The 24,292-nt window shown below is 52.6% G+C and overlaps 1 protein-coding gene across 9 annotated transcripts in view; it reads left to right on the forward strand.

Annotated features, from left to right (window-relative positions):
- Positions 1–24,292, forward strand: part of Tbc1d22b (TBC1 domain family member 22B) — a 54,902-nt gene continuing 30,610 nt past the window's right edge. For all 9 annotated transcript variants that reach the window (XR_010044093.1, XM_003473673.5, XM_063238953.1 and 6 more), the window contains exons 1-3: positions 1–209; positions 10,418–10,474; positions 22,099–22,406. Coding sequence is in view for 8 of the 9 variants with exons in the window: in XM_003473673.5 (XP_003473721.2) it covers positions 154–209; positions 10,418–10,474; positions 22,099–22,406 (421 nt within the window). In the remaining variant the exon portion in view is untranslated. The remainder of the gene's footprint in view (positions 210–10,417; positions 10,475–22,098; positions 22,407–24,292) is intronic.

Raw genomic sequence — 24,292 nt, forward strand, 5'->3', positions numbered from 1 at the left:
CCAAGATGGCACCCCCAGGAGCTGGGAGCGGGTGACTCGCGGCGGGGAAGCGGCCTGGGTTGGCCCTCAGGTTGTGGGGTTGTGGGGTTGTGGGGGCCTCTGGCCGGGCACCCCGCACTGGCCCGACTACCAGGCCTTCCCCGGGCCAGAGCCATGGCCGCCGAGAACAGCAAGCAGTTTTGGAAGAGGAGCGCCAAGCTGCCGGGGAGGTGAGCTCAGGACGCCGAGAGGGAGAGGGGTTTGGACCGAACCTTCGCGGGTCCTGATCCCTAAATTCCGTGGGCCTGGGGCGCCGCCGAGGCTGGAAGACTGCTTTGGGAGGACCCGGGCTGCGGAAGTTGGGCTGCCTGGCGGCTGCAGGACAGCTGTCAAGCAGAGAGCAGGAGGACGACTGGGTGTGGGGTGCAGACCGGGTCGGGGAGCGGAGGTCCCGGGGGGTGACCTCGGCGGGGAGGTGGCCGAAGACCCGGCGGCCGGGGTCATGGGTCCAGCGAAGAGCCTGTGCCGGTCCTGGCCTCAGAGGCCCGTCCCAGACGTGCTCCCTACTTTTTAGACAGTTCTCGTTCACGGGGGTCCTCATCCAGAATAGGTGGTTGCCCCGCGCCCGGGGTCAGCAAGCAGGAATCTGCCTGGACTGCCGAGGGGCATGGTGGCAGCTCTAGGGCTGCCTTCAGGGATGCGAGAAGGGAAAAGTGAGAGCGGTTCTTTAGCCTGATCTTACTTTATCTCGAGTTGGCCTCCCCCATCAGGAATTCTTGCAGGATAGCTACAGAATCTTTGGACATTTTCTGTGGATTTGGCCACCCAAAAATCAGCTCTTCCTCTCCTGCTGTTTTTGTGCAAATACACCGAATTCTTGCCTTCTTTGACTTTTCTTGCCTTCTTAGTGTGCTCTGACACTGTTAGCAAGGTCCAGCCGTGCTGTTGTTACAGTTACAGTTTGCTTTGGGCAGAGGCTTGAGAAGTAAAAGCAGTGTGTTTCAGTTAGGAATTTAGATTTCTGCTGGCCACAAACTACTTAGTGATAGAATTCATGTTTGATTTTGTCCATGCATGTTACTTTCCTTATTGGTTTAGGTTTTTTCCTTCTGGGACAGTCTTCTGTCCTTGTGCTTTATTCGTTTATTTCTTTTGTGAGAGAGAAACAGTACAGGGGATGTCACCTATGCTTTATCTGAGATTCTGTAAGACATGGAGGATAGGGTGGGAATCAGCTTTTAGTAAAACATTAAAATAAAAGAGGTAGCCACCAGGCACACACCTGTAATTCCAGCACTTGGGAAGCTGAGGCAGGAAGATCATCACAAATTCAAAGCCAGCCTAGGCTAATGATAAGTGAATTCCAGGCTAGCCTGAGCTGCATAATGAGAACCTGTCACTAAGAACCTAAAATAAAATAAAAGGGGAGCACAAGATAGCTCAGATGAAAGTGATGTGGAATTATAGTGTTAATTCAAGTGCTAAAGATGTTTTGTGTTTTCAGATAAGCACCCCACACCCCACTTCCTGCCATCTGATTCATTTTCCTTCCTGGTCTAGTGAGCCCTCCAGTTGGACTAACTGTTCTCTCTCTCTGGGGTTTTCCATGGAGAGATTGTGAAGTTTTGACATCCTAAGATCGTAATCAGAATCAATGAGGAAACCACTGTGTCAGGAAGCCCTATAGGAGATGTAGGCCTGGCCTGGCCGTCTCTTCCTGCCTGCCTGCCTGCTTTCCCCTATCTCTCTCTCTCTCCCTCTTTTTCTTTCTGTATTCATACAGGGTTTCGCAGTGTAGTCCAACCTGGCCTTGAACTCACATTGATCCTCCTGCCCAGCCTTTGGAGTGCTGGGATCACGGGTGTGCGGCACGGTACCAGGCTTCATCGGTGCCTTCCGACTGCTGGTTGTATTTTCTGTCTTTGGTTTTCTACATTTCTTCTGTTGGACTAAAGGAACAGCAGAAGAAACACAGCACTGCTTTTATGCCATAGGAAGAAGGATCTTTTTAACTTTTTTTAAGTCCTTGGTTTTCTTTTTCATTTTGAATACTATAGGGGGATACAAGAGAGAACTTTTGAGTTTGGGAAGACTTGGTTACTGTTGGGGCTCTCTTACCTTCATGACTGAGCACGAATAATTGCCTTCATCTGGCTAGGCCCAGTCTTACGTATAAAATGAGGAGTTAGACTGCTTTCTTCAGAGTTATTGTCAGGACAGAGCGAAACACCTCTTGATAAAGAATCTAGCAAGGTGTTTATTTAGCACATTATGGCTGCTCAATAAATAGTAATTATAAAGATTACTGTTATTATTGGAGCAAGTAAACATTTGAAAGACTTTCTCAGACCCTTAGCCCAGTACTGGTTATCTCATTCATGCTTATGGGATTAGAATACTGCCACAATTCATAATAGTTTTTATTACCTTGCTTGTTGAAAAGAGATATTGTTCAGCTGTGTGCTTTAGCAGCAAAACCCTAGGAGCTCCTGGTTATGGCAGAAAACTGAGGTCCTTTTAGATGGGAAGGTACTCTAGTTTAAAGAAAACATTACCTGGACGTGGTAGTGCTTGCCTGTAATCCCTGCACTTGGGAGGCTGAAGCAGGAGGATTGTTGTGAGGGTGAGGCCAGCCCAGACTATACAGTGAATTCAAGGCCAGTTTGAACTACATAGACTTTGTCTCTTTAAAAAAAAAAAAAAAAAAAAAGATAAAATAAATGTTACCTTTCCTTAACAATAGAACTTGTGTACCTGGACTTAGTCTTGGAGAAGAAAAACTTTCTTGGGTAGCGAAATGACAACATGCCCCTGTTCTAGGTTCAGGGCAACCTAAAAGTGAAACTTGCTTTCTTTGCAAAGTGAAAAGTGAAAAATCAAAAGTGAAGGCAGGCTGCTTTCAGTTTCTTTGGTCATGATCCAGCAACCATGGTGATGACAAATAAGAATTCTGTTAAATACATAGCCAAGTATAGAATGAATCATTCTTTTTAGAAATAATGTAAACTGGACATACTCCTGTAATCCCAGCATTCTGGAGGCTGAGGCGGGAGGATCACTGCAAGTTTGAGGCCAGCCTGAGCTTCATAGTGAGTTCAAAGCCAGCCTGAACTGCAGAGTGAGATCTTGTTTCAAAAAAACAAAACAAAAAGAAGGGCTGGGGATGCAGCTCAGTGGAAGGACCCTGCGATCAACCCCCAGTAGCACTACCAAAAATAAAAAAATGTACGTGTAATTCACATACTATATACCTCACCTCTTTAAAGTGTATAATTCAGTGGCCCTTAGTGTATTTACCTCAAGTATGGATGGTTTTGTTCACACATCACCACCAGTGTCAGACCTTTTTTTTTTTTTAACCATGGAAAACTGTCCTGTATGCTCCAAGACAGCTGCTTCCCTTCACCTCCTTCTCCAGAGCCTGGCAACTGTTAATCTGCTTTCTGTTCCTGCGGATTTGCCTACGGTGCACATTTCATATTAATGGAGGGGTGCGAGGCCTTTTTGTACCTGGCTTCTTTTACTGACAACATTTCTCCGCTCAACCCCGCTGCAGCGTGGGTCAATACTTTTTTCCGTCCACAGCGCACAGCGCACAGCGGAGAGTTCATTATGTAGAAACCGCAGTTTGTTTACCAGTCATCAGCTGATGGACATTTGGGTCCTTTCCACTTTTTGGCTACTATGAATAATACTCCTGTGAATGTTCATAGGATTTTTTTTAATTTTAAAGAGAATAAAAACCAAACAATAAAATAAAGCAAAACAAAGAGTGATCTTGAATTTCAAAACCAGACAGTAGGAAATCAACAATAGTTACTGTACGTTGCTCCTTGTTCTCCGCTAAATACTTGCTCTGACTACCAGAGATGGGCACAAGTTATCAAACTATGAGCACGAAGTTGTCTCTTTCCTTCACTTGCTATCATTTCAGAAATTTCAGGTGTGTGACTTCTAATTTCTTTTGTGTCTGTGTCTCTTGGACTTGTTCTGAGTGGGCTGGGGGTCTGAGATTGTACCCCGCTCCTTCGTCTTGACATCTTCCTGTGTTCCTCCCCAGCAGCTGGTTGCTGAGTCCTGGGTGCTTCCTACAATGGCTGCCTGGCCCGTGGTACAGGGGATTGGGCCCCTGAGTTCCTCCAATCTGAGGTTCCCCAGGTGACAGAGGTGTGGGGTGGCTCACTGATGCTCCCCTGATGGGGAGAGGCCTCCTGTCCTCTGAAGGTGGTGGTGGCTTATGGGGTGGGGTGAGGCCCATGGGATGGTTTTTTTGTGGAGATGTTTTCTGTTCTTTTGAGTATATGTGAGTGCCTGTGCTAATCTGCTGGAAAGAAACATCTTCTGAAGTTCTAATTATTCCTAAGAGCCTCTATAGCTGGGCATTTTGGTGCACACCCGGAATGCCAATACTCGAGAGGCTGAGGCAGGAGGATCACTATTAGTTTGAGGCCAGCTTGGGATACTTAGTAAAGGTCAAGGCCAGCCTCCAAAATAAACCAGACCCAGTCTCAAAAAAAAACCCGAAACAAACAAAAAGCCGCTTGTCCCCACATACTTCATACATTGAAGTTTGGGTCAGCGTGTGCCATCGCAGATAAGAATGCAGGTGCTGGAACCCCCTGCTGCCTAGTTCTAGATCAGCTCTGCCAGGTTCCAGCTGCATGACTTTGGGGGCGCTAATTAACCTCTCAGTGCTGCAGCCTCTGTCTGTAAGGGGGGGGGGGCATACACAAGCTCCTGCCTGGCAAACACAAGGTCCTGAGCTTGATTTCCAATACAAAAAAACCCCCAAAAAACAGGGCCATCCAGCCACCCCACTCCCACCCCTTCCGACCATTCCAGAGGGTAAATGGAGGCAGTAGCTTTGGTTGGTGTGGCTGGCGGCCCCAGTGGGTGCCAGGCCCAGGGTGAGTCCTGAGCTGAGGGTTCATGGAGACACGGGGAGAGGGTGTGTCTGTCAGCGGCTCTGCAGTGCCGTGGGATATGATTTTTAAAAGCGATCTCAACCCTCAGTGGGTCACCCGCGGGCTCACTGAGCGCACATCGCCGGCACCCCTTTACCAGCTTCCCAGCCCGCGGGTGTGGGCCAGGCAGCGGCTCTGCAGGGCTCAGGCAGTGCCCCCTGGGCAGCCCGGAGAGGAGCCTGCGGCAGGTGAAGGATCCTGACCGGACAACACCTCGATGGCTTGCTTCCCCAGCCCCAGCTCTCTTGCTGTCTGCACCTGTGCCCTCCGCTCAGAGGCAGGTCGAGCCCTGCTTGCTGGACGCCTGTTGCAGCCTCCGGCTAGGCCTTCTTGACCATCTTCAGCCTTGTTGCAGGCTTCCCATCCACATCCCCTAAGCCCTGGCCTTCGTGGTGGGAGAGGGCGCCGAAGGGGGACTCTGAGTTGTGGGAGAGGTCTTCGGAGCTGGGCTGAGAGCGGAAGCATGCTGGGCAGGTGTGTGACAGCCCTCGCCTGGACTCTTCGTGGCCCTAGGAGTCCTGCTGGGGAGCTCACAGAAACCTGGTGGGCATATCGGGGTGTGCTGGTGCACTCCTGTAATCCCAGCACTCGGGAGGCTGAGGCAGGAGGATTGTAGGGAGTTTGAGACCAGCCTGGGCTGTAAAGCTAGCCCAACGTTGGCCTGAACTGCATAGCGAGACTGTCTCAAAAAGACGGAAAAAAAAAAAAAAAAAAGCAAGAAAGCAAGCTGTCTGGTGTGTGCCTCCTCCAGATACATGTTTATAAAATACATACTTCTGGCCTAGGGTGTCTCTCGTGGGTAAGGCACAGAACCCCGGGTTCGGGCCCCCCAGTATTGCTTGCTGCCCCAAGGAAGACGGCTTGGCTGGGCGACCTCCAGGGATGGTAAGACATGTACCCCAAGCCAGGAAGGCCACCACTGATTGGGACAAACAGCCTTCTACACACATCGTAGTACCTCCAACACCCAGACCCCCTGCAACGCCGCACAAGTGCTTGTGGGAAGCGACCAGGTGGCACTGGCTCTGTCCTGGAAACCCTGGCTGGAGAGAAGGCCAGTGCTGGTGCAGGCGGAAGTGGGGGTGGGGGGTCGGGGAGGTAGGGTTGGTAAATCATTCACTTCAGGGAGTGAGAGAAGAGAGGACCCAAGTAGCTGTCACCTCCGAGGTCCTGATTTAAGGGACAGGACCAGGTGGGCATGGTGGTGTCTCTGGAGAAAAGCCAAAATAAACTCCCAGCGCGCCTCAGCCTCCCCAGTGCCCGCGTTACAAGTGTGCGCCACTACACTGGGCCTTTTTTAGAACAGGGTTTGCTATTTTGCACAGGCCGCCCTCAAACTCTCAGTTCTCCTGCCTCAGCCTTCCCAGTGCTGGGGTTACAGTGGGAGTTCAGCCTCATCCGGCAAAAGCCAGGTTTTAGGGTGAAGGACTTAACTACTTCCTGCCCCATCTCCTCAGGGCTCCCGTGGGTCCTGAAGCTGAGCGTGAAAGCACCTCCTCTTCTCTCCAGCGCGTCTGCGTGGCCGGCACAGGCGTGGGCCTGCGGGCACCCCAAAGCGGGGTATCCTTTGCTCATTGGGAAGTAGCCACTGGCTGGCTCGGGAGCATGGCAGTGTTGTGCAATCAAACAACTCGAGCCTTGGGAGGCCACGATTGCTGAGCTGAGGCCGGGCCAGTCAGGGCCTGGCCTGGCCCAAGCCGTGGGGTCCAGTGCTCTTCCCAGTACTGCCGCCCTTCTTCAGTCTCTGTCTGCTGGGCTTAAAACACGCAGGTTTTGCAGCTCATGCAGTGGGGGGACTTCCGGTGAGACACATATAAGCAGAGGCAGCCTGGCTCTTCCTCTTTTTTCTTGCTAGGAGCACAGTGATTTGTGTTGTTGTGTGTAGTAGTAGCAGCAGTGGTGGCTGTGGGAGTATTTTCTGGTTCTGGGATTGATCCCAGGGCCTTTGCCCTGAACTTACCTCCATCCCTTTTTAGTTTTTAAATTTGAGCCAGGGTCTTGTGCAGTTGCCCAGTGTGGGCTCAAACTTGAGATCCTCCTGCCTCAGCCACCCAGAGTACTGGGATCATGGGCTGGGTCTCCAGGCCTGGGCTCAAACTGTTTATTACCAAAAAAGTCTTATTAATTAAGAGAAATTGACAGGTGTAGTGGCAGAGCACTTGCCTAGTGTGTGCTAGGGTCCTGGGCTCCACCCTGGGGGCAGCCAGAAAAAAAAAGAAAAAAAAAGTTGAGGAAAGTGGCTGATTTGAGGGACTTAGGCCCTCGGATGTGTTCAGCTGACACCACCTCTGTCGTTGGTCACCTCGAGGCTGAATCTGATAGTAGACTCCTCAGTGTGACGGGCCCAGCCTGTCTGGGCAGGCGCATGGCAGCCTCGCCTTGGCTCGGAGGTGTCCTCACGGAGACCATAATCGACTGGAAGTTGCTTAATTATCGCTGAGAGCAAGCAGAGCCCCAGCCCTGGCAGCCTTCCACATGCAAGCGTGAACCTAAATCTGTTGCCAGCTCGCCTGGCTTTAAACCGGACAGCTCTGCTCTTGTGTTTGCTTTAGCTCCCCTGTCCGCGCCAAACACCTGTTGATGTTTCCGGCCCAGGTTTTGGCTGTCACAACAGAGCAGGACGTTCGGGAGGCAGGACGTCCCACAGAGCCTATCCTCTCCAAGGCAGCTGGCTCAGGGTGGCTGTGTGGCCACCAGTCTGGCGTGGTGGGAGTTGGCCTCGCCACAGCCTGGGCTTTGTAGTCACTCTCGCAGCGTGACACTCTCTGCCAGGTGGCCCGGCGCTGCAGAAAAAGACACAGCTTCCCAGAAGCGGGAAATGTGCGTGGCCTGCAGCTTTCCCTGGTGGGGACGCTGTGTGAAATCGACTTTCCAGGTTTTCCCCCTAAGCATATGTTACTTCTGTATTCAGAACCCCGAAAAGTAATGCTGGGTGTACACAGTTTGCTGAGCTGAAAAATTGAGAAGCGGGAAAAGGTGCAGGGAGCCGGGTGGAACTGCGGGGAGAGTGTTTCCCTGTCCTGCTTGAGGCCTGGGTTTGACTAGCAATGCAGCCAACCACAGTATCGATGGCTTTGTGGGCAGTGAGATGCTACACTGTACCCCATAGAACCCCACACTCACCGAGTGTCAATCCAAGTAAAGATAGAATAAAAGCTGGCCGCACCTGGTGGCTCACTCCTGTAATCCCAGCACGTGGGAGGCTGAGGCAGGAGTATCGCCACAAGTTCAAGGCCAGTTGGGGCAACATAGTGAGTTCAAGAGCAGCCTAGACTGCTGCAAGATCCTGGCTCAAAAACAAACAAACAAACCACACCTTTTGTTAAAGATCAGATAGCCAATCTTGAAGTAGTATTTAAAATAGCAAAATGATTTACAGTCAAATCAGTGCAGATGATATTTACATAAAGGTTTTAAAGTATAAGACATATGTATTGTTTAGGGTTATACACATGGAAATGCTCCTTTCAATAGAACAGGTACTTTTCTTTTGAGACAGGGTCATGCTATGTAGCGTAGGCTGGGTTTGAACTCACTGCGATCCTCTGGCTCAGCCTTCTGAGTGCTGGGATCACAGGTGTGTGCTACCGCACCTGACCTCAAGTCTTATTTTTATTTTCTATTTATGTATTTAAAAAAATTTGGTTTTGTCTTTTTGAGACAGGATCTCCTTATGCAGTCTAGGCTGGCCTAGAGCTCTTTGTAGCCCAGGCTGGTCTTGAACTCACAATGACCCTCCTGCCTCAGCCTCTCAAGTGCTGGGATTACAAGTGTGCGGCACCACACACAGCTTCAGGTCTTATTTTTAAACTAGGCGTTGAGCACCTATCTGAGCATTTGTTATAGTGCTACCCAAATCTAGTTCATTTTAAAAAGTATAGCTTATTAAAAAATACGTAAGTGCTGATTTATATTCGTGAGGGTCTCAGAGGGTGCAGGCCAGTGGATTGGATGCAGGACAGGAAGAGCCACACTGGGAGTGTAGAATTTGAAGGCAGTGTTGCAGCTTTGGAAAGAGATGCGAGAAATGGGAAGGTGGCCCACGGAAGGCAAGAGCCTGGCCTGACTCAGTGGCGGTGTGCGTCTGAGAGGTGGTGCTGTCTGCCCTCCCGCAACTGAGTTTTGTGCAGGCAAGTGGGAGGCCTGGGCTGAGGGGCGAACAGTGACCCTCAGGGCCTGGGGCGCCTCGCTCCTCGGGCTCCTTCAGTCTCTGGTCACCTCCGTTTCCCTTCCTTTTCTAACTTTTTGCCTGTTTATTTTGAGAGGGAGTAAGCTGGGCTGTTACACAGTGTTCCAGGTTCAGAGCCACCGGGGCTTGTTTGAGGAATATGTTAACAAATCCAGTCTGGGCTCTGATCGGTCTGCAGAGGGCCCTCATTTAGCTTCCCCTCCCAGGTGCACCAGCAGCCAGGCTGACACCTGTAAAAGGTAGCTGTTGGCTGCGGTGTGGAGATTCCCTTCATGGGTAATTGCCAGGCCTGGCCTGAAAGCCTGCATAATTAGGTTTGCTTTTGCTCTGCACGGACTACTGGCAGGTGGCACACTCTTTCCGGAGATCTAAGGAGTGTCTTAATTTTCTGGCCAGTCAACTAACCTAACTGGTCTGTTGAGATCTCCCTGCCTCATTTCCCCCTGATTTTATGTTTTACCAAAATGATGGCAGCTGGGTGTGGTGGCACCAGCCTGTGAGGTGAGGCACAAAGATCACTGAGAGTTCAAGGCTGGCCTGAACTGCATAGCAAGACTTTCTCAAAAAAAGAAAATGGCTCGTGGCCTTGGAGAGTTTGTATACTCGTCTTAGGGTATTTATAAATGCTATAGTGCAAATCAGTGGCCCCTATGGGTTATTCTGGTTGTTTGTGCTTTAATTTCAATGTGTCTGAGTCTTCTTTCTCTAAGCCAAACCTTTCCTAAAAGTTTTTTTCAGTCTTATTTCTTTTTGCCTTTTGACTCTGCCTAGGAAACTTTGTTTTTGGTATTGGGGATCGAATCGAACTCATGACCTCGGGCTTGCCAAGCAGGTGCTTATGCCACTGAGCTAAATCCCCAGCCCTGCCTAGGAAACTTTTTTTTTGTTGTTTTTATCGGTACCAGGGATCGAACTCACGACTGCCTGCTTGCAAGGCAGGCGCTTACGCCGCTGAGCTAAATCCCCAGCCTGCCTAGGAAACTTTTAAAACATATTCAAATAGTATCATTTGCTTCTCAGAGTTTGTGTTTCTCTAGTAGGTTGTGTAGTGGTTTGTTTACAGAGTACCTAAGAGCCTGGTAAGGGCACGAGCAGTGCCCTGGGGAAATGGAACATTATGGGACCCTTTCTTCCAAGGGCAGCTTGCTGGGGGTGTGGCTTGGATGGAGCCATTCCTGGAGGTGACTTCTTCCCCAAGGTTCCATCCAGTTTTGTAGCCGGATGGTACTCAGCAGGCCCATTCTATTTCCTAATGACTGGCTCCTTTCTTTTCTCTCACTTTTAGTATCCAGCCTGTGTATGGAGCACAACATCCTCCTTTGGATCCTCGACTCAGCAAAAAGTAAGTCAGGACATTTTTCCTTATTGATATGGTTCCCATCGTGTTGCCCAGATTTGCCTTCAACTCCTGGGCTCAAGGCCTCAGCCTGCCCAGTGTCTGGGATTACAGGCCGCGTCAGCCTGCTTGGCTGGGGGACCTTGTTTTGCTGACCACTTCGTCCCTTAGCACCCAGAAGAGCGCATGGCACGTAGTGGGCGCTGAGGAATGGGCACTGATTACAGAATGAAGGGATGAAAAGCTTCTCTACTTAAACAACAGGCTCCTTGGTACGCACCTCGGGTTAGCCCTCCTCAAGGGAGCCCCTTGTGTGATATGGGTGGGAAGCAGCCCTTACGTAGTGTGTTAATCAGCTGTTTGTCACTGTGGCCGGGTACCCAAGAAAAGCCCTAAAGGAGGCTGAGGGTCACCTTGGCTCAGGGTGTCAGAGGCTCCAGTCCATGGTCAGCTCTACCTTTAGGCTGTGGTGGGGCAGAAAAGCACCATGGCGCAAAGGGTGGCCCAGGAAAGGTTCTTACTGTCCGCAGCTGGAGAGTAGAGAGGAGGAAAGGGCCCTTGGTCCAGGGATGAAGGTGGGAGCCCGGCCATCAGCCTGCCCCCCTCCCCCCGGCACACCCCAGCATGGGACCCAGAGCCTCAATCTATGAGGCTTTGGGGGACGCTTCACATGCAAACCTGACTCACAGAATGCACTGTGTTCCGGCCTCTTGTTTTCTTTGTGGTACTAGGGACTGAACCCAGGGCTCCTCCACCTGTGCTGGCCAAGCAGCACTCCTGACCCAGTCATGTCCTGGCCCCACGTCCTCGGGTCTGCTGAGTGGAGACTCTGGTCTGCTGGACAGTCCCCGGGCCCTGCCCTCGCCTTGCACAGGAGCTGGGCAGTTTCTCACAGACCCTTGGTAATCCCTGTGACATGTGACATGATCGGGCGCCTGCCTCCCTGGTTCTGATGGCAGGACAAAGGACCTCCGAGGCAGGCCTTGTGGAGAGATTTGCTTTTCTCCGCTCATTCCATCCGTTTAGCAGCCGCTGCCTCTTTCTGGCTTTTTCTTTCCTTGGAGACAGGCCTATGGGCTGATCTGAGATGCAGGATCCTCCCGCCTCAGCCTCTCGAGCACTGGAATTAGAGGTGTGAACCCTACACCCAGTTCGCCTTGGTTTTGACTGTGGTTACAGCAAAGTGAGTTGCAGCTCACCGGGATCCCGAGGGACAGACCCAGGCTGTGTGACGCCCTTGCCATGGTTCTGATGTCGTGGTCTTTATTATTTAAGCATCAGAAGCTTGAAATACTTGGTGGCAGAAGCATTCTGATCCCAGTCTCTTTGCTGACTGCAGAGAGATCCCTCCTAGCACACTTTATGGGTGCACTCGGTGCACACGTAGTTAACATATGGATCCCCCGGCCCACCGCTGAGCAGCCAGTGGGCTCCCATCCCATGTCCTTTGTCTGCCCCCATCCTCCGCCAAGGTTGCCCTGCTCTCTGCTTTCAGGATGCATCTTCAGAAATGTCTCATGGTGCAAACAGCCAAGGTACCTGTCTGGTTTCCTCACCTGTTGCAGACTGGCCGGCCTCTCCCCATTGTTGTGACAGCTGCACTTGCCGGAGGCGACATCATGAGCTTGGTGGGCGGGGAGGGGTTTTTCCTGGAATTAATCCTGCCCTCTCTCACGTGTGCAGGGGTTTGGTATTAATGCTTCACAGCGTCTCGCTCTGCCCCAGACCATTTTGCAGTTCTAGATTGCTGCTGTAAAGTATTTATTGCCCTTATGTTAGTGCCTTGGGACATTTTTATTGCTGTCGCTACTACATGATTATTGTTCCACTTGGTCCCATCGTTAATTACCAGGCAGCTGATCCCTGTCATGGCGGAGGCCTGGTCGTTGGTCCTCAATTATCGAAGGGCGCGGGCGCCGTAAGTCATTAGGAGCCTGTATATATTGACTTCAGTGTGCCGGATTATTACTATTAGAACATCGCCTGCAATCATTTTTACCACTCTGATAAAACTGGTCTGGTTGCGAGCTGCCCTCTTGGCCACTCAGTGGAATGATCGGCTTCTTAATTGATGTAAAGTATGATATAATCTGACCTCTAAGTTAGAGAACTAGTTCTCCCGGAGCCGGAGCCGCACTAGTTACTAAATAACTAGTCTGTTTGAATGTTGCTTAACTTCTCCCATTGCTTCACATCTCTTACTGACCGGAGCCGCGGGAGACAGGAGACCAAACTCGAGCAGGATCAGCTCTCAAACTTTATTACGTACAGCGAACCGGACCTGACAAGGTCCGCCACCCTCGGTGTTGCTTCCTCTTCCGCCGTTGGGGGGCAGGAACAACCTCTTATAAGGGGAAGCAGTATCCAATCACAGAGAAGCGCGCCTAACAAGCTGATAGGCTAGCGTCACGGGTAACTGGGCAGATATGACAATTTGGCGGGCTTGTTCAGGCCAGGAAGAACCCGGAAGCAGGAAATGGGCGCCATTCATAGGCGGCTTCCCACATCTCCCCCTTTTTTATTTATTAAAATAGGATGGTCTGTGGGTCCCTCCAAGGTGTGTATGACCTTGTTGCTGTTAGACACCTAGGAGTGGGCCTACCTTGTAGGCCGAGGCATGAGAGAATGTAGAGGTCTATACCCTGCTGTGCATCACCCTGTTTTGTGCATATCCTTGCGCCAGGACCATGCTCAAGGTGAGTGGTTCATTTTTTCGCAGGGCCAGGCTTTTGTGAACCGAACCTGGATGCATATAGACATTCATTCCTGCCTTCCCCCCAACCTTTGGGGCGGATGGCACTGCAGTACCCTTGGTCTCGCATCTCAATGCCAATAATTTGACTCCAGAAGGGACCCCTGGCCTTATAGGCCATGTATATCTGAGTGGAGCCTGTCTTAGGTTGACCGGGAGGGCTTTTCCCGTCTTACCCGTCATTGGCTTGCCCACTCAGCTCTTATAGCTGATGTTCTGCAATGTGAAGGAGATATGTGGCGGCCTGCTGGCCTGATGGGCCACCTGCTGCCATTTGCATGGCTGCCATAGCTGTGATCTTAACCTGCTGCTGAGTTTGTATGAGGCGATCTAACAAGCATTTAATAACCACAAGCCCTACTAGGATAGCCATGGCAATTAGGATCCAAAAAGAGGTAATCGTGGGACAGAAGGAAGAGAAATGGAGGGTCGACCGGAGTTAAGCGGGTGGGTCATAATCAAGGACTGTTTGATTGATGGTGTAAACCCTGGGTGAGGCGGGCGAGGCCACCGAAAAAGGTGCCAATGTGGGCGGGTGGTGCCAAGGACCCCAAAGATATTGTGGTGGTTCTGTGGAATCTGAGCATGATTAATAGGAACCCACAGAATAGAAAAAGCTCCAAACCAGACATTTTAGTTTGTAGATGGTCTCGGGCGCTGAGCGTCGGTCCCAGAAGGGTCGAGTTGACTTGTGTCCACGGGCTTATCCTCCTGTGCTTTATCAGGAACTGGTGGGGAGTTTACTGCTCACGTCAATCTTTCCGGGACCCACAGCGGTTCGCAGCCTGGTTCCTGTGGGAAGACACAAACCGCACCTCGGGTCCAGCTAATCACTGGATCCGGGCCCATCCATTGTCCTGTAAGGACATCTTTCCATCTAACCAGCCCTTTGTCGGTTGGGGACGGATTGCTATGTTCCATGGCAGGGGAATGATTATTGTGGTTTAAATTGAGAAAATTTATGGTAAAGAGTGCCAATGATATTCTTCCCTTGGGCGTTAGGCCGTGGCCACCCAATTCACGGCACAGGCGTGTCCACTCTTCTAAGGACCTATTTTTGTTAGTTCTTAGGACATCACGGCACTCCTTAGTGCACTGTTCAAAAATCAATTGTTTTATGAGAGGGTGAGCCGCCTCAGCATCTGGAAAAATCCTGTTAGCGGCCTCAAGCATGCGGGCCACAAAGTCTGAAAATGGCTCTCCCTGCCCTTGTATAATTTTTGTAAGGTGACCCGTATGTTCTCCCTTTCCAGCCAGCCGTCTCCAGGCCTGGAGGCCACAGCGGCTAATTTGTTCATAAACCTGGCGAGGGTATTGAGTTTGATCTTCCTCAAAGGCTCCTCGCCCTAATAGCATATCCCTGTTCCACTCTCTCTGGTTATTTTCCCTGTTGGCTGCCGCCTGCTCCACACAGAATTCCTCATTCCAGGACTTCCAATCTAAATATTGTCCGGGGGAGAGGCAGGCGCGTGCCAGCTGGGTCCAATCTCCAGGAGTTAAAAGCAGACCTGCCAATGCCTCTAAAAGCGCCATGGTAAATGGCGCATTGGGCCCATAAGCTGAAACTGTGTCCTTGATAGCTTTAAGTTGTTTAATTTCTAAGGGCTCATAATATCCTCCTCCTCCCCTGCCTCCTACTTGTACCGGGAATGCATGGAGACCGGAACACTCAAAGGGAAGCCGCGACCATACCCTCTGGTGGAAGGAACGTCCTCCTCCCTCCCCAGATGGGGGCGCAGAAGGCAACCCAGGAAGTAGCTCTCCCTCTAACCAGGGCGGTGCCATAGGTTGTGGTGGCAGCCCAGGGAGCAACTCCTCTTCCGGCCACGGCGTGCAGTGGGGCCTGGCGCCCTGAAGGGAGCGACCCTGGGTCGCGAACTTGCCAAAGGGCGGAAGGGCTTAAGCTCTTCCCGTAAGGCGGAGTAGCTCGGGCAGGGTGGTGTTTGGTTCCCCTTTTTATCTTCCCGAGCCCTAAGTTCCTCTTTTAACGGTGTAGGAGGGTCATGCTTAGCAAAGACGACCTCCTCTTCTGAGCCTTCCGAATCTGAATCAGAATTAGAGCCCTGAGGGTCCTCCGGAGACCCACAATCGGCAGTGGCTCCGGGCTCCTCTGAGCATTCCGATCGAGCTCAAAAGCCTGTCGGGCTGTATTAGCGAAGCGAAAGCAAAACAGATGCAAAGGGAAAAGAAAAGAAAAAAAAACCGGCGTCCACTCGTGTGGCGCTCAAAATCTGTTAGGTGCGTCCACCCAACCCAGGTGACCCAGTACTCACCTGTCCCGGGAACCGCTGTATCTCACGTAGCTGATCAGGGTGAAGAGAAGAGGTGCTCGCGGCCTTCCGTTGTTATTGGGCCAGGTCCTCCGTCGTACCGCAGGCAACAGCAATCGCACCTCCCGGCCGAAGAGGCACGTCGCTGAGTCTTTTATTCCCCGTACGGGGGCCACCAGATGACCGGAGCCTCGGGAGACAGGAGACCAAACTCGAGCAGGATCAGCTCTCAAACTTTATTACGTACAGCGAACCGGACCTGACAAGGTCCGCCACCCTCGGTGTTGCTTCCTCTTCCGCCGTTGGGGGCAGGAACAACCTCTTATAAAGGGAAGCAGTATCCAATCACAGAGAAGCGCGCCTAACAAGCTGATAGGCTAGCGTCACGGGTAACTGGGCAGATATGACAATTTGGCGGGCTTGTTCAGGCCGGGAAGAACCCGGAAGCAGGAAATGGGCGCCATTCATAGGCGGCTTCCCACATCTTACTAAATAGTATTAGCTGTGTGTGGTAGCACATTCCTGTAATTCCAACACTAGAGGCTGAGACAGGAGGGTCACCACCAGTTGGAGGCCAGCCTGGGTACACAGTAAGTTCAAAACAAGTCTTACTCTATATAGCAAGATCTTATCTCAAAACAAAACAAAACAAAAACTAAATAGTATTAATCATTTTGCTGAAAATGCTACTAAACATCTTCACAAATCTGTACAAATATTACGTAGTCAAAAATAGCTGGGTGGTGGCATGCCTCTGTAATCCCAGCATTCAGGAGGCTGAGGCAGGAGGATCAATGTGTGTTCAAGGCCTGCCTGGGCTACACAGTGAGACTCCGTCTCTAAAAACAAAACTGAAATAGTAAGTTGTACAACCATGTCAGTAAAAGAGTTTAGTTTTATCAGATTATGGAATGATTTTTTAAAAAATTTCCAATAGTGTGCTTGAACCTGGGGCCTGTACACTGGGTTACATGTTACATCCCCAGCCCTTCTTATGTTATTTATTTTTTATTGAGAGAGGGTCTTGCTAAATCCTTAAGTTGCCCAGGCTGGGCTCTAATTGCTATCCTCCTGCCTCAGCCTCCCAGAATGCTGCTAGCCAGATATTTGAGCGGCTGTGTTCCTCACCAGGACAGCCTGTGGCCGCTGCACCAGGTCTCATCCAGAAGAGCAGTGTATCATGAGTCTGAGTTTTTGGTCACCTCACCGCTGGTGTCTCATTTTCTTTGCCACTCGCTAGCGCCATGGCCTGCGGCAGTTGCTTAAGTCTCCGAGTTAAAGGAGGCAGCAGAGCCCCGCTTGGCAGCACCCCACCTAGAGTCACCGGATTGGCTCCTGGGGTAACCGCTGAGGACGGGGAGACGTTTCCCTGGATGAGGCTGTTTCCAGGCCTGACCCTTAGGGTGAGGTGCTGGTGTGCCTGCAGGGCGAGGGGCCGGCTGTGTGTGGTGTGCAGCCCATGCCTGCCTGCAGGCCTGATGGGAGCCACCCCCGTGACCTCACAGCTGTGAGCTGGAGCATTGAGTCCCCCTTCACCCCCCTCACCCCTGTTCACGAGCAGGGGAGGAGAAGGGCCCGGAGAGGGCCAGCGGGCTGCACCTAGCTCTGGTCTGCACACACCCCGGGCTGCTCTCTGTGGTCCTCGGTCTGTAGCTTTCTCTGCTGACCCACGGGATCTTCTTTTTCCTTATTCTTTGCTTCCCCTCCCTCGCTTCTTTTCTCCCGCCTCAGCCTCTGAGTATCGGGGACCCAGGTGTGGGCCCCTCCCCGCCTCGCCCTTGCCCCTCACCACCTGCTCCTCCCTGGACTCCCACCCTCTGGCCCCCCTCCACCTTCCTGAAGCCTCTTCCCTCCGCACAGAGCTGCCGTTTTGGTCCCGTGGACTTGGCAGGTGTCCCTGGAACCTTTCCTGGAGTCTCAGCGCGGTCTCTTTGAGTCTCATATCTCTGTTGCAGACACAGGTCACCTCCTGGCCGTCCTCTTCCTGGTGGTGTCGGAATGTTCAGTCCAGCTTCCTTCTGCCTGTCGTCAGCCGAGTAAATTCCATTTCCCTTTGGTACTGGGGGTCGAACCTGGGGCCTTCGCGCTGAGCCGCGTCTCCAGCTCCCTTCCAGTTTGAGACAGGGGCTCCCTGAGTTGTCCAGGCCGAGCTTGCACGTGGTCTCCAGCTACACCATCTCTGAGAGTGCTCGGGTCCTGGGCAGGGCCACCACAGTGGCTTCTGTTCTTAGTCTATTTCAGTTATGTCAAACTGTCATCGGCTTCAAACAGAATAAAGCTGGGTGTGGTGGCGCACACTTGTAATCTCACCATTTGGAGGCTGAGGCAGGAGGGCTGCTGTGTGTGCAGAGCCAGCCTGGACTGCATAGCCAGAGCTTGTCTCACATGAAATATTTAAATGCATGGAAGAGTATAAAGGAAAATGCAGCAGGTACCACTCTATGGATGCCTCAGGGTTTGTTCATGCTGTTTGTGGGACAGAACCCAGGGGCCATGCATGTGGGCAGGCGCTTCCCTGCCTAGCCGTACTCCCAGTCCTGAAGCTCAGCTTCTTGACTCTTAGTTTAAAAGTCCTCGGAATTGCCGGTGTTGGTGTGCTCTTGTTTTTTTTGAAATAGGGTCTTGGTCTGTAGTCCAGGTTAGCCTTGGACTTACTGGGTGGCCCAGGCTGGCCTCGAACCCATGGCATTCCTCCTGCCTCAGCCTCCTAAGCACTGGAAACCATGCAATAAATATTTGACTTTCCATGTCTGACGGACTTCACTTGGTGTGATGGTGTCTGGTTCCATCCATTTCTGCAGGCCACATGACTGCTTCCTTTTCATGGCCGAGTTGTTTACCAGCGTGTTTATGTGGCCAGGCCTTGAGGCTGCTCCCCGAGTGTAGCTGCTGTGAATTAGCCTGCCATAAACGTGGATCGCCATGGTCCATATCTTCAGATCTTTCCAAATGCACCCAGGGGTGACTCAGCCGGATCCAACAGAACAGGGTTTTTAGCAGCTAACATTCCTCAGGGTAGCTATAATTTATGTGATCATTTCTAATTTCTAGATGTTTACTTTTTTTGCAGTTTTTACCCAAAATAAGTAACAGTGGCAACTTTCTTTTCTTTCCCTTTCTTTTTGAGACAGAATCTCTGTGTAGCTCAGGCTGGCCTTGAACTGGCAATCTTCCTGCCTCAGCCTCCTGGGTACCTGGATTACAGGTGTGCACCACCGCACCTGACTAGAAGGAGTTTTTTTTTTTTAATGGTTGGAAACTGCGAACCATTCTAAGGCTCGTGAATGGTGCAGGGTTGCTTTTGGGAGGGCTGCACGCCCTGCTCCCGCAGTATTGGAAAGCTGGGTTCCCTCTGCCTGCTCAGCACTCTGAATTGTTGCTAATGTGCTGGATGAAGAGTGGTAGCGGGTGGGAGCTTGTTTCCACCCTGCATGAGCCATGTCCTTGGACTCTGTGCTCTTCTTGGTTTTGTCTGGTGTATTTTCCTTTTCTCTGTGTGAGGCTTTAGTGCTTTCCTTCCTTTTCCTTTTTGCTAGTACTGAGGGTTGAGCCCAGGGACATTCTTCACCTGAGTGGCTTCCCAAACCCCCTCCCCGTTTTGTCTTTCTGAGACAGGGTCTCACTATGCCGTTCAGATTGCCTTGGGCTCACTGTGTAGCCCAGGCTGGCCTCGAACTTGCAACGATCCTCCTGCCTCAGCCTTTGGAGTGCTGAAGTTACAGGTGTGTGCCGCCAGGCCCGGCCCAAAATAAAATACACCTTATCACTTGTCTAAATAGAAAATCATTCTCATTTACCACACGTAAAAAAGTAATCTTAAAAATAAACACAGTGAAAACAAAACCAATCTTACTAAATTTTAAACCAGATCTTGTTGCTCACAAATAGCTTGATCCTGCAGCTGCCCTCGTTTGGTTAAGAAAAAAAGAAATAGGGGCTGGGGATTTAGCTCAGCGGCATAAGTACCTGCCTTGCAAGCAGGCAGTTGTGAGTTCGATCCCCGGTACCGATAAAAATGAAAAAAAGAAAAAAGAAAAAAAGAAATAGAGAGTCTTAAAGACATCGTGGCACCAAACTCACCGTCAGGCTACCAGAAGACTTTAACATCATTTTAAAAAACTGTTTTAGCCGGGGATTTAGCTCAACGGCATGAGCGCCTGCCTGGCAAGTGCGAGGTCGTGAGTTTGGTCCCTGGTACCAAAAAAAAAAAAAAACCCCCTTTGGGGTCAGCACCATCCCCACCCTGAGCCAGCAGCTGCCAGGGCCCAGGGTTGCACAGTGAAGCCAGCAGGAGTGGCTGGAACAGTGGGTCCTGCCACACTAGAAGCCCAGCTCAGAGCAGCTCACACTAGGAGCCCGGCCATCACAGCTCACGCTCTGCCTGCCGTCCAGAGCAGTCCCCACTCCCCTTAGCACCTACCTTCCTGTGTTGAGGTCCACCCTGCCCCTGCTCTCCCCCTGGCTAAGATGCACAGAGACCCTGTGCCTGTCTCCAAGACACTCCGTGGAGAGGTACCCTCCTCTCCCCGCAGCTGTTCCTGCTCCCAGCTCCCTTCCTCTCCACCCAATCCAGAGAAAGGGCTCTGGTCTTGAGCCTCCAATCCCACTGCTGGGAACCCACAGGGAGGGGACAGCCTGGGCACCAGGAGACTTCTGTGTCCTGCCTGGCCACCCTTCCCAATGCATCGCATACTCCTGGCTTGTGCAGCTTCTCCTGCCCTGCTTTAATTGGTTCCTGGTGCATTTCTCCTCCGTAAAGAGGACAGTGCTGTGCCATGGAGGAACCTACAGGGCCCTGCGCAGCACAGAACTGGTGAAGAACAGGTTAAGTCAGGTTGCAGCAGGACGAGGGGCCAGAGCCCCTGGACTCCCAGTCATCCTCGTCTCTCCTGGGGGCTGCTGTGGGGCGGCAGGGGTGGGATGGAGGCCGAAATGCAGGCAAAGGCTCCTTCTGGGCCCTCGCTGGCCCCTGGCCCAGGGCCTTTCCTGGAAATGCCTGGGATGGAAAGGCTGCTGAGGGAGGGGAGCCAGGCCAAGGCCCAGATGCGCCCTACTCCTGGACATGGGGATAGGCAGAGCACCCCAGGTGCCCACCTACCTTTGTGCCTCAGAACCAGCTTGTTAAAGAGATTGACATCAGGTCCCGCCCTGGCCTGAGGCTCTCACTTCGGGGAAGCTCGGTGAGGAGGTGCAGGTGGACCCCCTGTAAGACACCAGTGGCCCCAGGAAGCCTAGAGACTGAGGCCTACACTCAGCTGAGTCCTCTAAGCACCAACACCCCTCGGAAGTCCCCTGGGACTCATTGTGGCACAGCCTGAGCTGGCTGAGCTGGGCACACAGCCCCACTTGGGAGCCCAGTACTAGCGTATCAGGGGAGCCAGCCAGGCCTCCAGGAGCACCCTGCCTGCAGGGGGGCAGCCCTGGGGCTCTGGCGGGCCTCTGCTTGGGGTCCTGGTGGCAGCGGGAGGGGGTTCTCACCGTGTTCCTACTCCTGCTACTGATCCAACTTGCGTTCCTTGACACTGCGCAGCTTGGCCTTGCTGATGCCCCTGCCCGGTGCATGGACTCCAGCAGGGTGGCCCGGCTGCTGAGGGCCCACCACCTCCTTGGGAACCCCTGGGCAGGTGCTGGGAGGGTGGAATTGTGAGGAGCAGAGCGTGGCCTTCCAGGCCCGTGCCAAGTCAGCGCATCTCCCCATTTCCCACCCCAATTGGGTGCTGCCGTACAGCATGGACCTGGGAATCACTGACGCACCCTCCAGGAGCCCATGGGCCAGCGGAGACTTCTGTGCCCCTTCTGGAGGATGCACGGAGGCTGGGAGGCGCAATATTAAAACCCAGGTTCTCAAGTCAAAACAAGAACAACAAGAGTATTTTAGCCAGGTGCAACATCACACGCCTGTAATCCAGGCTACTCGTGCGGTTGAGGCAGGAGCATTGCAAGTTCAAAGCTAGCCAGGCTGTTTTAGCAAGAGCATGTCCCTAAAATAAAAAGTACTGGGGCCGATGCTCATCCTGGGTACAACTTCTAGTACTGGAAAGAAAAAAGGAATGTGTTTGACTTGGCTCTTAAACCCACATCTGTGAACTACCTGAAATTGTTCCCTTTTCTCGTGGGTTGTGGCAGGTGATGTTGCCATGTTGCGGCTGCTCTGAAATCTGTGCATGAACACAGAGAGGTTTATCACTTCCTTGTACTTTGCATCCTGAATGGATGGAGTGGGGTGGAGCGGGCCCTGTCCCCTCAAGTCCCTCAGACACCCAGACTGAAGGGGCCCCAATTCCCACACCTACTGGTCACCACCACAGAGTCGGGTCCTGGAGGAGCCACCCCGTTTCCTCCTCTGGCCTGGCAGTGGGCACGTACGTCCCTTCCCAGCACATGGGCCCAAACGCCCCGGCCTGAGGGAGGGGCTGGGCGTGCAGAGGTGCACCCGGGATGTGTGGGGACGTGGTCTGTGCTACCTCTGTGTGTGGTCTGGATGCTGCGGGAGGAAGGTAAGGACCGGTGTGGGGTGGTTTATTATGTTGTTGTTGTGGAATGGCTTACTGGCTGAGGCGGTCAGACGTGCCCAGTCATCCTGTATAACGGTTTCTCCTTTCTCCAAGTTTCATTAAAGAACGGTCCAAGGCGAACACAGTTCCTCTGAAGAGTAAGAAGGCCTCCAGCTTTCACGAGTTTGCCCGGAACACCAGCGACGCTTGGGACATTGGCGATGACGAGGAAGAGGACTTTTCCTCACCTTCTTTCCAAACTCTGAACTCAAAAGTTGCCTTGGCAACTGCAGCCCAGGTCCTGGAAAACCACAGCAAGCTCCGAGTAAAGCCCGAACGGTCCCAGTCCACGACGTCCGAAGTCCCCGCCAGCTACAAGGTCATCAAGTCCAGCAGCGATGCCCAGCTCTCCAGAAACTCCAGTAAGTCCCCTGTGCCCCGCAGCCTCAGCTCCCAGCCAAGGCAGTTCCCTCTAGGACACCACCCAGCTTGCCTCGGGGTGACAGAAAGCAAGTTTAAGCCTGAGGTGTGAAATCTGTGAGCCCAACTGGTCACCAGCTGTCCTGACCTCTCATGGTGACTGCCGCCGCCTCCTCTTCCTGGAGCCTTTGTGTTTAGACGATCGGCAGCCCTAGGAGTGTTGGCAAAAGCCTTTTTAAAGCTTTAGCTCTTGGTGGCTGGATTTCCTAAGTCACACACTGGAAGTGGTCCTTTCCCCACTACCTCGGGGGAGTTCCGAGTGCTAGAAGGCACAGGCCATCTGCACACCAGGAGGCCAGAGCTGGCAGGCCAGGCCTGTCTCCCTTTTTAGGAAACTGGCCTTGGTGACTGGCTGGAGTGGTGGCGGATTTGTTAGAAGTGTGGGGACTTTCACGGAGTCTCTTAAGTTTCCTGGGCTGTGTGAGGATGCCCTGCAGGGTTCTGTGGAAGCCAGATATTCTCAGCAGGGGAGGAAAGTGCTGTGGTCCTAGCGAAAGTGAAAGTTCAAACGCCTGGCTGTGATGGATGAGAAGGAGGTCACACTTCAGGGGCCCGAGTGTGTCCCGGTTCTGGTTCCAGTTCCAAGGGAATTTCTTGAATAGCTGCAGGCTGAGCCCGTGGACCACAGTCCGGTGGCAAGGTTTCTATAGTCACCCCGAAGTCACCTTCCCTCCCTGCTTCTGGCGCCAGCCTGAGCATCAGTGCCCTGCCCAGAGAGACAGCCGCTGTCGTTAGCTGGTGGCCCCTACTCTAGGCTGTGGGCGATGTCAGCACCCCAGAATTAGGGGTTTACCCCCAGAGGTTCCCTGCACGAGGAAGTCTGCCTTCATGTAGCCAGGACCCCCAGCGTGGCCCCCGTACGGGCTGTGCGTGCCGCTGGAGGCTGAGGTGCCTGTCTGTCCCAGCTCTGCAGTGTGGGGGCCACACTCTCTAGGCCTGCGGCTGTGACTGCAGGTGGCCTGGTGATCACCTCCGAGGAGCATTTTTCTGAGCTGCCGTGGGTTGGTGATCACTGGTTTTCCTGTGAGCAGTACTTTTTTTTTTTTGTCGTTTTCTTTTTCTTTTTTTATTGGTATCGGGGATCGAACTCACGACTGCCTGCTTGCAAGGCAGCCGCTTATGCCGCTGAGCTAAACCCCCAGCTCTGTGAGCAGTACTTTTTAAGGTTGAGATACGCGAACTATGGTGTGATCATGAAAGAACAGCCCCGGTTAAAAACTGAATTTTAACGTAAATAAGGGCTTTGAAATCAGGCAAACCTAAGGCGTCATCTCAGCTGTCCCTTAGAATTACTGTCCTTCGTCTGGCTGCAGTCTCCTCGCGTGTGAAGTGGGTTTACATTGAGTGTGTGTTTCGAGGACCGTAGGAGAGGTCCTGGGTGAAGTGACCCACATGGTGCCTTACGTGTGGCTGGCAGGCACTTGGTGCGTGTTCGTCCTCCGCTGCTGCTCCCCCGCTCACCGGCTTTAGAAGAGTCCTGAGCCATCCGAGGAGCTAGGCCAGAGCACCTTTCCCTGTTACTTGGGTCCCTTTGGGCGGTGAGCAGTGTGGGTATGAGGAGCTGCAGTCCCCATGGTGGGGAGGGGTCCCTCCTCTGGTGGCTCCGGGCCAGGTTAGAGCTGTGTGGGACTGTTGGTAGCCCAGCCTTGGGGCAGCCAGGCGGGCCCAGGCTTGTGGAGAGCAGCCTGCTCCTAGGTCCTGAAGGGGGTCCCTGGTGTGCCGTAGGGCTCAGAAGTCCCTGCAGTCTGGGCACCTGAGATGCCACCAACAGGTTTCACCTTGCTGACCCGCCCTGGCTCCTCAGATGGTGCACAGGGGCTCTGCAGCA

The sequence above is a fragment of the Cavia porcellus genome, unplaced genomic scaffold, assembly GCF_034190915.1.
Source record: "Cavia porcellus strain 051 isolate PalLab524CR breed Dunkin Hartley unplaced genomic scaffold, mCavPor4.1 scaffold_28, whole genome shotgun sequence".
Classification (NCBI taxonomy): Eukaryota; Metazoa; Chordata; class Mammalia; order Rodentia; family Caviidae; genus Cavia; species Cavia porcellus.